Here is a 15,541-nt window from a genome sequence, read left to right as displayed (position 1 = left end):
TGGCGACGTTATCTAATATCAACACAAAATTTAGCTTTGTTCCTGACTGTCATCAGAAGTGGCCAAGTAGTTTCCATGGAATATATTATTCTTTAGTTATACACAGATACTGTTGTTATGTGACATTTACTTACTCTATGTGATTAGTCCGTAAAGATATTTCGAGATCCCTGAGAACCTGCGTAGATGTAGCATCGCCAACCATCTTTCTTTTCTAGAAGAGAATAAACAGATTTTCAGGACTAAAACCATGTATATCCCCACTTTACTGAAAGAATAAATATCAAGACAATAACAACAAAACAATTTATTTTTTACCAGATATATAACCCTCTCTATAATAAATTACAAATGAAGAAATATACATAACGTACTAATTTTTTATATATTTCAGCATTTTACTTACACGACTGCTGCGGGATGCCTTCGGATCCAGGTATGTGCGTAACTTGTTGAGGTAGTGTGCAGGTGGATCTTTTGCGTGCACTCTTTCCTGAAACAAAAAGATGTTGTAATTACTGTGATTGTTCTCTGATTACTTTGCTTTGACAATACATCCTTGAGTTTCAAATGACAAATAATGCTGATTCCAATTCACAGTCTCAAACAACAGCTGTCTGAGTGATTAGTTGAACTAATGGGGCTGATGAAATCAACATAGAAAAGATGAGGGTAAAGGAGGGCCTAGGCAATTGTAGAGGAAAATTAGCAGGGAAAGACACCAGCAACATGAGGTGCCAGAAAGGCTTCACCAAATGCAATCAATGGTGATCACATTTTGTGCACTGGTATTCAGGAATGTGGGGAAAGGGGTAGGAAACAGCCAAAGAAGGCTCATGAAGGTGTGTGGGAAACGGAGAACGGAAAATTAATTTTAATATCCCATAGACCATGAGGTCACTAGAGATGTAGCACTAGCTCAGATTAGGCAAGGATGGGGAATGAAATCTGCTAGGCCCTTTGGAAGGGACCTACCTGAAATTTTAGGTATGTGATTTAGGAAAATCTTTGAAAACCTAAATCTGTATGACCAGATGGGGATCTGACCCACTGTCCTCCTGAATGCAAGTCCAGTGTGCTGACCACTATCCCACTGTAGTCTGACAAGGTCTGTGGATGGAGGATCTTAACACTATAAACCTTTGTAGGGATAGGTGGCAGCAAGAACAATTAAGCTCATGAGGTTGAGGATCAATTTTGTGGGAACAGGTATGGAGATACGCACATGGCAATATTATTGGTGATAAAACCAGGCTTTGGACGAGTTTTTCCCATGTGAAGTGTCCAGAGGGGTAGCAGCTGCATGCATTGGCAGGGGGTAGTGGGGGAAGGACGGGGTGAACAAGAGGGGGGGGGGGGGGACAGTCAAACTGGTCCCTGGCCACGGTTTAGTTGCAGTAATCACATACAGCTGATGGTGTTACCACAAATAAAAGCCATACTGCAGTTGCTGTTGATCTCTCTCCAAGTCGTTGCGCACCTCCCTCCCCCCATAGTTTAAAAAGGGCAGTTCAATCAGGGCCCAGGATGAGGGACACCTACTTGTAGTGAGGACGAGGGCAGATCTTCGTTTACCATATCAGATCTTTCTGCCCTCATCCTCATTATGAGGCAAGTGTCTCTCTCTCTCTCTCTCTCTCTCTCTCTCTCTCTCTCTCTCTCTCTCTCTCTCTCTATCTATCTATCTATCTATCTATCTATCTCTCTCTCTCTCTCTCTCTGATCTGCTCTTCCTATTAATCTTCGACAACTTGCTCCTCTCTTCCCGCCCCTGGAGGAGCCATTAGTTCCGAAAGCTAGAAAGTATACCACTTTTACTGTTATTTACATCAATCAGTAGTACTAACTTTCCGCATCCTTAAGTTAAGACACTTGCCAGTAATTGTGACACGTTTTCTCTGGTGAAATTTTCCTTTGCAATTAATATCAAACCAGACAACATAGAGAACCTTTTTTTCATTCTCATATCCCAACGGCTGTAGTCTCTCAGTCATGCCAGAATACAAATTCATCATCCAAAATCCATGGAATATGCAAGTTACACAATTTTCTACGATAGTAAAATACAGAGATCCATGTAAGTGCACCCTGACTCTTGTGTGGCAGTTCCCACGGTTGCTGAATTTGTGATAAAACTCACAGATCAGTGGTACATAACTGCCATTACGCTGAAGTGGCATTTATGTTGCAGAGAGAAACAGTGATGCTGTATAGTAATACAGCATCAGGGCAGAACGTGTGTAGCTCGGAAATCTGCCCAAACCATATAAGTATTTCAGTCCCGACTCATTTAAAGCACTTTTATATGGTAATTTCTTATACAATGCGGAACGTGCACTCCCTACCAAGAAGTCTTCAACCCAGTGACTAATTTCAGTTGATAGCCCATAGGACTGTACTTTCTATATAATAAGCATGGATGTGGCACTAAATCCAATGCTTTTCAGAAATCGAAACATACTGCGGTTTTCTGAGTGCCTTGATCCATATCTTTCAGGATGTAACGAGAGAAAACCACGAGTTGGATTTCGCATGACCAATCTTTTAGGAATCCGTGTCCAGCCTCGATACTGAGTCTAGCGTCAACAATCTCGCATGCAGCTTCAACTTCTATCTCCATGTGTTTGGCAGTGTTGTTGATTGCGAGAAATCCTACAAAGTTTAGGGGAATAAATCGAGTGCGCTACCGTCATCATTGTGGATCGCAGTCACGCAGAGCCGCCTGCCTCCGTTGATAACGGCAGGGTGAAACAATGCCCCATACAATCGTGCCGAACGCGGTGAAGGACAGCAGGAAACCTCTGCTTCCCAGCTTCCCTCCCCTCCCGGGGGATGCACCGTTGGGGGCCTAGCGCAGCGACTGGTGCTGGCCGAGCGCTTCCGGGAAGCTGTCTGCGTCCCCGGAACAGTAGAGGGGAGTTGCTGCGGGCAGTGGCCGTGCTATTCCTGTCCGTGACACTGCACTATGCGTCACGCAGCGCACAAGCTGCACGCACACACGTCACGTGTCAATCCTGCGCCGCGCTACCGCCCCCACCAAAAGAAAAACATCTCTGGGCCAGTACTAGTGTCATATTCCAATGGTTGCCACGGAAACCTCTTCCCCAGACTACAGCAACGCGAAAATAAATACCTGTGCATTACTGCAACGGATACGCACGGAAGATGTTAACGCATATCTTACTTCCGATACACTCGCGTGGTGGGGGCTGCCACAGGAGGAATGATCAGTTTTCAGGGACATGACAGAAACTACTATTCGAAGCACGAAAGCCTAATAAACATGGGCTCTAAAATACATACCTGAAGTGAAACAAATCTCTTCTCTAGTAAGCTTTTTGCTTTCAGTAAGCTCTTTGTTTTCCGTATTTTTAAGAAGTGGTAGTATGGATGAAAACAAGGAAAAAATGTCCATTACATAAGGATTTTAAAGTGCATATCTTGGCCTGATCCTCCCGTGAAACACATCTTTTCTACTGAAGAACTGCTCATGGCTCTTAAGGTACGGTAGGCATTTTACAGCCCATGTTTACTAGAACTTTTTGCTTCGAAGGATCGTTGCTGTCATGTCCCGGAATACTGACCATTCTTCTTGGGTTCTAAATTTGTGAATATCGAAAAAAATAAGCATGACCTGAGCAGATTTTCAACTTACAATAATGTATCTGAAAATAATAGATAAAAAATTCGTAATCACTTTTCTTGACTTCCGTGAAGGTTATGACTCTGTCGAAAGGAAGTCACTGTTGAAATTCTCAACGAACTGGGTGTATGCAGTAAAACCGCTGCTCTAATTAAACGAACACCCATTCTAATGGGAAATTTAGAGCTAAAATTTCTAGAAGTTCTGAGATTAAAACTTGAGCGAGGCAGTGAGATGGTCTCTCCCTACAGCTCTTAAATAGTATTCTAGAAAAAGTCGTAAGGGAATGGAGAATGTCATCAGGGCAAAGCCACATCAATGAGGGAGTTGGATTAGGTTACAAAAGGGGCCACTTACAAAGAGACTGTTTGCAAACTACCTAGCTCTAACAAAGAACAGGCTGAAAAAACACGCTTCCAGATCTGGTTTCGGAAAACCATATGTATGCAAACATTAAGACGGTTCCCAAGTTAATGAAAACTGTTAGTTTTCTCAATTTTTCCATATTCACATGGAAGTATATTTTCGGAAAAAGATGTCATTACAGCAAGAGTTGAGAAGATGAAAAGCATGTATACAATAAAAATTCCCTCGGTGCTCAACTTAAACACTACTCAACAGCAATTCGTCCAGAAGTATTTTATGTGGTGGAATGTAGCTCTGAACAAAATGACGATGGAAGCATTGGAAAACACAAAAATACTACGGAAAATTTTGGGGCAGTTAAAGAGTAAACAAAATACACAAGACGCCTTTATACATTCTAGACAGGATTAGAAAAGAGGAAGAGCGTTCTATTGTCACATCCGAAGGATGAATGATAAAAAGATTGCTCACTTATTTTGGTAAATTAAAAATGGGTAAAACATGGGACAAAGAAATTGGGAGGGACATGGTTGAAACCCAAATTATTGTCGTCGTCGTCGTCGTCTTGTTGCTACTCTATCCCATGCAAGCCTCTACATCTCCGAGTAACTACTGCAACCTACACCATCCCATATCTGCTTACTGTAATTATCTCTTGGTCTTCCTCCACAATTTTTACCCCTCCCCCCCTCCCTCACTTCCCTTTAATATTAAAATGGCGATGCTTGTTTCAAATTCGTCATATCAACCGATCCCTTCTTTTCGTCAACTTGTGCCACAAATTTGTCCCCCAAATTCATTCAGTACCTCATTAGTTACGTGATCTGTAGCACCACAGTTCAAGAGTTTATTATCTTCCTGTCTAAACACTTACGTATCGTCTGCTGCGTTGAAGAAAAACTGCATATTATGTAGACGTGTTGAAAGGTCGCATATACGTATCCGTCAAATTTGTCCACACGTTCGAGAAAGAATTCATTACCAGAAAGAGCACATGGGCTTCCGAAGAAATTTATCCAAGACGGCAAGATTCTAAAATGAATTTTTTATATAACTTGATTTGATGAAGTTGTACACGTATCATGGCCTAAGAGCTAACCCGTGTATTGACCTGTGCATTGAACTTATTATATCTTACCGAAACCAAATTCCGATTGGCCGACAATGCTGACTTCACAACCTAGAGCTGAACGAGTATGGTCCTGTCTACTCAACTGGCACGTTCTCGTACAGTTGTTTCAACTGGTATGCAGACTTCTAGCTCTGTGACTGCATGTACAGCTGTGTTGCACTCCATAGAATTTGCAGTTTTCCTACCTCGAAATTTCACCCTCTTCTTCTCTTTTGTTTCCAACTGTTTTACTTGATTCACACTTTGAGTACAGGCGGCACACACAAGCCCCCGCAGGTCTTGTTTGCAAAAGGAGAAGAGATAACTACGGTTATGATTAACCTGTGCAGCAAAGGACAAGGGGATTTGTTTGAGGGAACTGGGGAAAGATGTCTGTCAGGTATACAATTAAAATTTGTGGTAAGTTCCTATGGGACCAAACTGCTGAGGTCATCGATCCCTTGGGTTATATAATACGAATAGGGCCAAAACACACACACACACACACACACACACACACACACACACACACACACACACACACACAGAGAGAGACACGCCCACAGAGACACACACACACACACACACACACACACACACACACACAGAGAGAGACACGCCCACAGAGACACACACACAGACACGCCCACAGAGACACACACACACAGACACGCCCACAGAGACACACACACACACACACACAGACACGCCCACAGAGACACACACACACACACACACAGACACGCCCACAGAGACACACACACACACACACACAGACACGCCCACAGAGACACACACACACACACACAGACACGCCCACAGAGACACACACACACACAGACACGCCCACAGAGACACACACACACACAGACACGCCCACAGAGACACACACACACACAGACACGCCCACAGAGACACACACACACACAGACACGCCCACAGAGACACACACACACAGACACGCCCACAGAGACACACACACACACAGACACGCCCACAGAGACACACACACACACAGACACGCCCACAGAGACACACACACACACAGACACGCCCACAGAGACACACACACAGACACGCCCACAGAGACACACACACACAGACACGCCCACAGAGACACACACACACAGACACGCCCACAGAGACACACACACACAGACACGCCCACAGAGACACACACACACAGACACGCCCACAGAGAAACACACACACAGACACGCCCACAGAGACACACACACACAGACACGCCCACAGAGACACACACACACAGACACGCCCACAGAGACACACACACACACAGACACGCCCACAGAGACACACACACACACACACACAGACACGCCCACAGAGACACACACACACACACACACAGACACGCCCACAGAGACACACACACACACACACACACACAGACACGCCCACAGAGACACACACACACACACACACACACAGACACGCCCACAGAGACACACACACACACAGACACGCCCACAGAGACACACACACACACAGACACGCCCACAGAGACACACACACACACACAGACACGCCCACAGAGACACACACACACACACAGACACGCCCACAGAGACACACACACACACACAGACACGCCCACAGAGACACACACACACACACAGACACGCCCACAGAGACACACACACACACAGACACGCCCACAGAGACACACACACACACAGACACGCCCACAGAGACACACACACACACAGACACGCCCACAGAGACACACACACACACAGACACGCCCACAGAGACACACACACACACAGACACGCCCACAGAGACACACACACACACACAGACACGCCCACAGAGACACACACACACACACGCCCACAGAGACACACACACACAGACACGCCCACAGAGACACACACACACAGACACGCCCACAGAGACACACACACACAGACACGCCCACAGAGACACACACACACACAGACACGCCCACAGAGACACACACACACACAGACACGCCCACAGAGACACACACACACACAGACACGCCCACAGAGACACACACACACACAGACACGCCCACAGAGACACACACACACACAGACACGCCCACAGAGACACACACACACACAGACACGCCCACAGAGACACACACACACACAGACACGCCCACAGAGACACACACACACACAGACACGCCCACAGAGACACACACACACACAGACACGCCCACAGAGACACACACACACACAGACACGCCCACAGAGACACACACACACACAGACACGCCCACAGAGACACACACACACACAGACACGCCCACAGAGACACACACACACACAGACACGCCCACAGAGACACACACACACACAGACACGCCCACAGAGACACACACACACACAGACACGCCCACAGAGACACACACACACACAGACACGCCCACAGAGACACACACACACACACAGACACGCCCACAGAGACACACACACACAGACACGCCCACAGAGACACACACACAGACACGCCCACAGAGACACACACACACAGACACGCCCACAGAGACACACACACACAGACACGCCCACAGAGACACACACACACAGACACGCCCACAGAGACACACACACACAGACACGCCCACAGAGACACACACACACAGACACGCCCACAGAGACACACACACACAGACACGCCCACAGAGACACACACACACAGACACGCCCACAGAGACACACACACACACACAGACACGCCCACAGAGACACACACACACACACAGACACGCCCACAGAGACACACACACACACACACACAGACACGCCCACAGAGACACACACACACACACACACAGACACGCCCACAGAGACACACACACACACACACACAGACACGCCCACAGAGACACACACACACACACAGACACGCCCACAGAGACACACACACACACACAGACACGCCCACAGAGACACACACACACACACAGACACGCCCACAGAGACACACACACACACACAGACACGCCCACAGAGACACACACACACACAGACACGCCCACAGAGACACACACACACACAGACACGCCCACAGAGACACACACACACACAGACACGCCCACAGAGACACACACACACACACAGACACGCCCACAGAGACACACACACACACAGACACGCCCACAGAGACACACACACACAGACACGCCCACAGAGACACACACACACAGACACGCCCACAGAGACACACACACACAGACACGCCCACAGAGACACACACACACAGACACGCCCACAGAGACACACACACACAGACACGCCCACAGAGACACACACACACAGACACGCCCACAGAGACACACACACACAGACACGCCCACAGAGACACACACACACAGACACGCCCACAGAGACACACACACACAGACACGCCCACAGAGACACACACACACAGACACGCCCACAGAGACACACACACACAGACACGCCCACAGAGACACACACACACAGACACGCCCACAGAGACACACACACACAGACACGCCCACAGAGACACACACAGACACGCCCACAGAGACACACACAGACACGCCCACAGAGACACACACAGACACGCCCACAGAGACACACACAGACACGCCCACAGAGACACACACAGACACGCCCACAGAGACACACACAGACACGCCCACAGAGACACACACAGACACGCCCACAGAGACACACACACAGACACGCCCGAGGGAGAACTCGACTCCGACGTGTGGAGTCGCGCAAACCGTGACAAGGCACCAACCGCGCGGCAGGAAATATTTGCGCAGCGTTGACGAGGGAGGAGGTGGGTACCCTGGGAATATGCTAGGGATTCAACGCGTCAGGATGCCGGATGCGCCCTTTCCCGCAACTCGTTAAGGGCAGTTATGAGAACGTGATAGAGGAGGGATTCATGACACTATTTCTGCACGGCTCTGTGAAGGGCTATATCCTCCTTGAGTACTAGACACAGGCGAAACTGCTGACGCACCAAGGAAACCATAGAGTTTCTCCTGAAAGAAGCGCAAAGCTATCTTAAAACAGCTGACGCTGAGGCCACAATATTTTCCGTAGCGTTCAGTATGTTAAATATGGAATTCAGCACAATCACAGACAAATAATTCTAGATATGTTGGAAACTCTGCAATGAACTAAAACTCCGAAACCCAAATTCCAAGAGGGGCAAGTGTTTCACTCTGCCTTCCTCAGCACATTTAAAAATTCTCTCAAAAATTTTGGCATGCAAACATTTTCGTGCTTTTTTATGTTGAGCGAGAAAAAGACAGTGGCAATGGGAAAGAGACAGAAAAGTACTAAATACTGGAAGATAGTAGATGTGGTACAGAAAGAGTACAGGAGACAATGACAGTGTGAAAGAATGACAGGTACACAGAGGCCGTGGAACGTAGTAGACAGTGACAGAACAGTGCTAGGAAAAGAGTGCATAAGACAGTGTCAGCGCGAGAGGAATGAAGAAAGGGAGAAAGTGAAAGTGGGTGAGAAGCAGTGATAATGAGAGTGCGTGACAACGACAACGAGTAAGGGAGAGATACTGACAGTGAGCAGGAATGAATGAAATAGTAGCAGTAAGAGCGAGCAAGTGCGAGACAAGCGACATTGAGAGGAGACTGTTGTAGTAGGACAGGGCGAAGGAGGCGGTGGCAGAGTCAGGAGAGAGAGAGAGAGAGAGAGAGAGAGAGATTATGCCAGTGAGTTGGGGTGAAACGAGTGAGTGAGTGACAATGGGCAAATGGGAGTGGGTGGATGGGTATCAGCGACTTACGGCGATGGACTAGTGGATGTGAGCGAGTTACAGTTAGGGACGATTGTGAGAGAAAAGGTGAGCTGCACGTTACAAACAGAGCGAATATGTTCGCATCCCGAAGTTTTTGGGACAATTTTTAAACGTGCTGAGGAAGGTAGAATGAGGCAGCTGGTGCCCCACTTTTCAGTTAGTGTTTTAAACAGGGGCATATTCCCCTTTTTTGTGCTCCGATAGCAGCATTTTTCTGCTCGTTTTAACGTGGTTGTATTTGAATGGAGGTGCAGGTTGCGGTTGATAAAGTGACGTTAGGGAGATGAGCGGTGCAGAGAAAGAAGGATGTCCGATGAACGGAGAGCTGCTTCATCATTCATTCATCCCCCCTCTCTCTCACACACACACACACACACACACACACACACACACACACAAAGAGAAAGAGAGGGGGAGGGAGAGGGAGGGGGGAGAGAGAGAGAGGGGGGGAGAGAGAGAGAGAGAGAGAGAGAGAGAGAGAGAGAGAGAGAGAGAGAGAGAGAGAGAGAGAGAGGGGGGGGGGGGGGAGGGAGACGAGGGAGGGAGAGGGGGGAGGGAGGGAGGGAGAGGGGGGAGGGAGGGAGGGAGAGGGGGGGAGGGAGGGAGGGAGGGAGGGAGGGAGGGAGGGAGGGAGGGAGAGAGAGAGAGAGAGAGAGAGAGAGAGAGAGCAAACCAAATATAAAAAAGGCTGTTCCACATAAGCAGTACCTATAACTGTTTCAGTAGTTCATGGATCAATAAAACACCTACAAAAACAATGGTTTATATTTCATCATTTTAAAAACTGAAGGTTCAAGAAAAATTCTTTTTCATTCTGAAGTTCAGTCAAGGACTCAAGTTGGTGACAGTGGGTCGAACGGCGTCAGGAGCGGAGAGAGGGGTTGGTTACTAAATAGTTCCTGATTGCACTCCAGAGTAATTGTCTCAGAAAGATTGGCATTCCAACGCCTGGTGCAGCAGCCTTCTACAGGTACACAAACGATGATCTCGGGAAGCCCGCCGTCAGGATTCCGAGCACGATTTGACTGATTATTCCTTTTTTTTTCTTTTTTGCGATGTGTACAAAAATTGGATTGCTTTTGGACGCCAATTGTATTAGAGTTGGACTGCGGTCGCCACTGTGTCCTTCGGACCGTTGTCCACGGCAAGCAATGGTATTTCCGTCCGTCGGTGCACACACGGGTCGCCTTGGAACGGACGCACTTGAAATATGCGACTCGCAGAGCGTTCTTGGACAGTTAAGACTAACTGACGAAAGATTTTGCAGCAGGCATTGCATGACAGATTTCTTTTCCTTTATGGTATTCGAGAATTCTACCACAGTAACTGAATTTGAACGATTTATTGCGGCCATAGACTCAGAAATTTTACAAAAAAAAAAGTTTCAGCACATTTGCGCCATTGCCAGTGTAATTTTGCAGCAACTTACTGTGGAGTGTTGTGTGTTTTTAGACATCAACAAAAAAAAAGGCATAAACATGTTTGGCTATATCGCATGTTTTGTTCATTACTTTCACTGCTAGTCGGTTAGATTTTTTATATGGTTTTATAGGAGAAAGCATGGGCGCACAGCCTCCAAAAGGAACATGCCCAATGAAGCGCTGGGCTGTTCAGACGTCTACTTATGTCGAGGAAAGCCGTAATTCGCCTGCCATCTACCACAACATTATTTTATGAAGGTAATCAAATACTTAACAAAAAACATTTCCAGTGTAATTTGTTACGCGAAAATTTTTTGGGAGAACTTTCTATTATTTTCCGGTGTTATATGTGCAGGTAATTCTCCTTAAGACTCAATACCACTAATAAAACTAGACAAGAGCAGTGGTTGTTATAAGTCTGTAAGTCCGTTATGAACTAGCTTCAAAATCACAATGTTATTCACGTAGTTTGTGTGTGGTTAAACTTCATATACGATTTTTTTTAAGGTCTGGCGACTCAATTGAAGCTAATAACTTAATATCACAGTTATGCCTATATAAAGTTAACTGGTTGCAGCTTTATAGTGTTTATCAGATATATTCGTAGAGGGAGACCAAGAGAAGAATACACTAAGCAGATTCAGAAGGATGTAGGTTGCAGTAGGTACTGCGAGAGGATGAAGCTTGCACAGGATAGAGTAGCATGGAGAGCTGAATGAAAGCAGTCTCAGGACTGAAGACAACAATAACAACAACAACAGTAACGAGGGACATAAAACAGTCTTATTACCGGAGTTGTGAAAATTGTACGATTAAAGACACTACAGGCCATTAAAATTGCAACACCAAGAAGAACTGCAGATCATAAACGGGTATTCATTGGACAAATATATTATACTAGAACTGACATGTGATTACATTCACACACAATTTGGGAACATAGATCCCGAGAAACCAGTACCCATAAAAACCACCTCTGGCTGTAATAATGGCCTTGATACGCCTGGGCATTGAGTCGAACAGAGCTTGGATGGCGTGTACAGGTGCAGCTGTCCATGCAGCTTCAACACAATACTACAGTTCATCAAGAATAGTGACTGGCGTATTGTGACGAGCCAGTTGCTCGGCCACCATTGACCAGACGTTTTCAGTTGGTGAGAGATCTGGAGAATGTGCTGCCCAGGGCAGCAGTCGAACATTTTCTGTATCCAGAAAGGCCCGTACAGGACCTACAACACGCAGTCGTGCATTATCCTGCTGAAATGTAGGGTTTCGCAGGGATCGAATTAAGGCTAGAGCCACGGGTCGTAACACATCTGAAATGTAACGTCCACTGTTCAAAGTGTCGTCAATGCGAAGAGGTGGTGACAGACGTGTAACCAATGGCACCCCATACCATCACGCCGAGTGATACGCCAGTATGGCGATGACGAATACACGCTTCCAATGTGCGTTCACAGCGATGTCGCCAAACAGGGATGCGACCATCACGGTGCTGTAAACAGAACCTGGATTCATCCGAAAACATGACGTTTTGCCATTCGTGCACCCACGTTCGTTGTTGAGTACACCATCGCAGGCGCTCCTGTCTGTGATACAGCGTCAAGGATAATCGCAGCCATGGTCTCCGAGCTGATAGTCCATGCTGCTGCAAACGTCGAACAGTTCCTGCAGATGGTGGTTGTCTTGCAAACGTCCCCATCTACTGACCATGGATCGAGACGTGGCTGCACGATCCGTTACAGCCATCCGGATAAGATGCCTGTCATCTCGACAGCTAGTGATACGAGGGCGTTGGCATCCAGCACGGCGTTCCGTATTACCCTCCTGAACCCACCGATTCCATATTCTGCTAACAGTCATTGGATCTCAACCAACGCGAGCAGCAATGCCACGATACGATAAACCGCAATCGCGATAGGCTATGTTGTGGCGTAACAAGCTAGTTACGCCACACTGAGAAGGGAGGCGAAAGGCACGCGTACACACACGCCGACTGGCGTCAAGTCTGGAACAAGATAAGTTATGACTGCTATAAAGAAAATACGTAGCTTTGGAATATACTTAACTTTATTCTTTGTTGGTTTACAACGTTCTTCTTGAGACATTTATACGCTAACTCTCCAACTAGGTAAGGCTAATGGCGCCTTGCTAGGTCGTAGCCATGGACTTAGCAGAAGGCTATTCTAACTGTCTCTCGGCAAATGAGAGGAAGGCTTCGTCCGTATTGTCGCTAGCAATGTCGTCCGTACAACTGGGGCGAGTGCTATTCCGTATCTCGAGACCTGCCTTGTGGTGGCGCTAGGTCTGCGATCACACAGTGGCGACACGCGGGTCCGACATGTACTAAATGGACCGCGGCCGATTTAAGCTACCACCTAGCAAGTGTGGTGTCTGGCGGTGACACCACAGGCTACAATCCGACTTTTATCAAAGTCGGAAAAGTGATGGTACGCATTTCTTCTCCTTACACGAGGCATCACAACAACGTTTCACCAGGCAAAGACGGTCAACTGCTGTTTGTGTATGAGGAATCGGTTGGAAACTATCCTCACGTCAGCACGTGGTAGGTGTCGCCACCGGCGCCAACCTTGTGCGAATGCGCTGAAAAGCTAATCATTTGCATATCACAGCCTCTTCTTCCTGTCGGTTAAATTTCGCGTCTGTAGCACGTCATCTTCGTGGTGTAGCAATTTTAACGGCCAGTAGTGTAAAAATTGACAAACACTGAGTTCTCCAGTTTATTTTGATATCAAGGTCATTTTTATCTTCCAAAGGTCCAAGTGACATCATTTCGTGACCATTTGAACTTTTTTTAAGGCCATTTATTTGGCTCAACAAAGGATGCACTTCGCGGGAAGCAGTACGCGGATGATGGGGAGGTTACTGACGCAGCGAGACGTTGGCTCCGACGTCTACCAGTAGAGTGGTACTACGTAGGCACGAAGGTCCTCCCAGTAAGGAGGCGTAAGGGCTTCACACTGAACGGAGAAACTGCTTTCAGAAAAAAATGCGTTGCATTTCTTTTGAACGCCCTTCGCGTTTTTTAACCAAAATTATACGATAGGAAGCACTTTCTAAAATAATAGGCTCACACCTTCAGAAAGTTCTGAAGGCTGCCGGATCCTCACCAGATTAGTAGCGGATTACTATATGCTGTAAAATTAAAGAGGAAGAAAAATATAACGAAAGAATTGGCCGGTACGAAGGTTTTTAAGCCACTCGTGGTAGTATCGCAGTACTTGCTGCCATGTTTCTAGCTTGAAGGTGAAAAAACGCCAGCTGGGAACAATACTGATGTCACTTTCTAGTTCCGCGTGAAACAGAATGGAAGAAAACGGAGCGGCCATTGTTTGGAAGCATTAGACACGCAGTGCGAGGTGGTCGCCCAAGGACTTGGCCTATCACCTTCTGCGGGTCGGTGATCACGTTTAAAGCCGTCGAGTGTTACAATTCCTAAAGCAGTCAGTCCTACACAGGCTGAAAAAAAGGGAAAAGTACTGCTAAGATTTAACGGCACATCCTTAATTAACAGTGGAAGACACAGGCCCGGAACACATTATTTCTGTGTTACAACTCATTTGAAGTGCTTAGTACGTTTCCAGAGGCATGTGGCTCCCGATATACACGCACAGGTCACGCCAACCCAGAAAATTACTGGCCGCTGGTTTGAGGTGCTCGATGACGGCTCAGGTGGGTCCCACCGGACTCCCATCGGGTGGACTTTGCGGCCGCCAATACATAAACTACAGGGTGATGCACGAAATGTGTTACCATTTTGTTTTTGAATATAAACTTTATTGTCAATACAATCTGAAAAAAACATACTACAATGAAGAGCGCTCCATGGTGTTTTGTTCTAACTCAGCACATGCTCAATATGTCCACCATTCCGTTTCCTAACTTCCTTCAACGAACACTGAAGTTAGTGATTACCCTACGGCACATGTCTACGGTAATTTCACTGCAAGCTTTAAGAATAAGTCTTCTGAGTTCCATTAAATCACGTGGACGTTTCGGGAAATTTTTTTTCCTTTAGGTACCCCCAAAGAAAAGTCACATGTATTGAGGTCTGGATTATTGGGGGGACAATTTAGTCCGTCATTGAAGCGACCTGTAAACCTGAGTGAAGTGATCCGCATGTCGAAATGCTCGTGTAAAAACTCCAACACAGTGTTTGCAGTATGTGGCCTCGCTCCA

General features: G+C 46.9%; 1 protein-coding gene across 6 annotated transcripts in view; it reads right to left on the bottom strand.

Annotated features, from left to right (window-relative positions):
• Positions 1-15,541, bottom strand: part of LOC124605323 (formin-like protein) — a 451,910-nt gene that overhangs the window by 102,201 nt on the left and 334,168 nt on the right. For all 6 annotated transcript variants that reach the window (XM_047136921.1, XM_047136920.1, XM_047136919.1 and 3 more), the window contains exons 3-4: positions 407-493; positions 135-214 (exon numbers count right to left, since the gene is read on the bottom strand). In XM_047136921.1, the coding sequence (XP_046992877.1) occupies positions 135-214; positions 407-493 (167 nt within the window). The remainder of the gene's footprint in view (positions 1-134; positions 215-406; positions 494-15,541) is intronic.

The sequence above is a fragment of the Schistocerca americana genome, chromosome 3 (genome assembly GCF_021461395.2).
Source record: "Schistocerca americana isolate TAMUIC-IGC-003095 chromosome 3, iqSchAmer2.1, whole genome shotgun sequence".
NCBI lineage: Eukaryota > Metazoa > Arthropoda > Insecta > Orthoptera > Acrididae > Schistocerca > Schistocerca americana.
The sequence above is the reverse complement of the archived record's forward strand: the minus strand, read 5'-3'. Positions and strand labels throughout refer to the sequence as shown.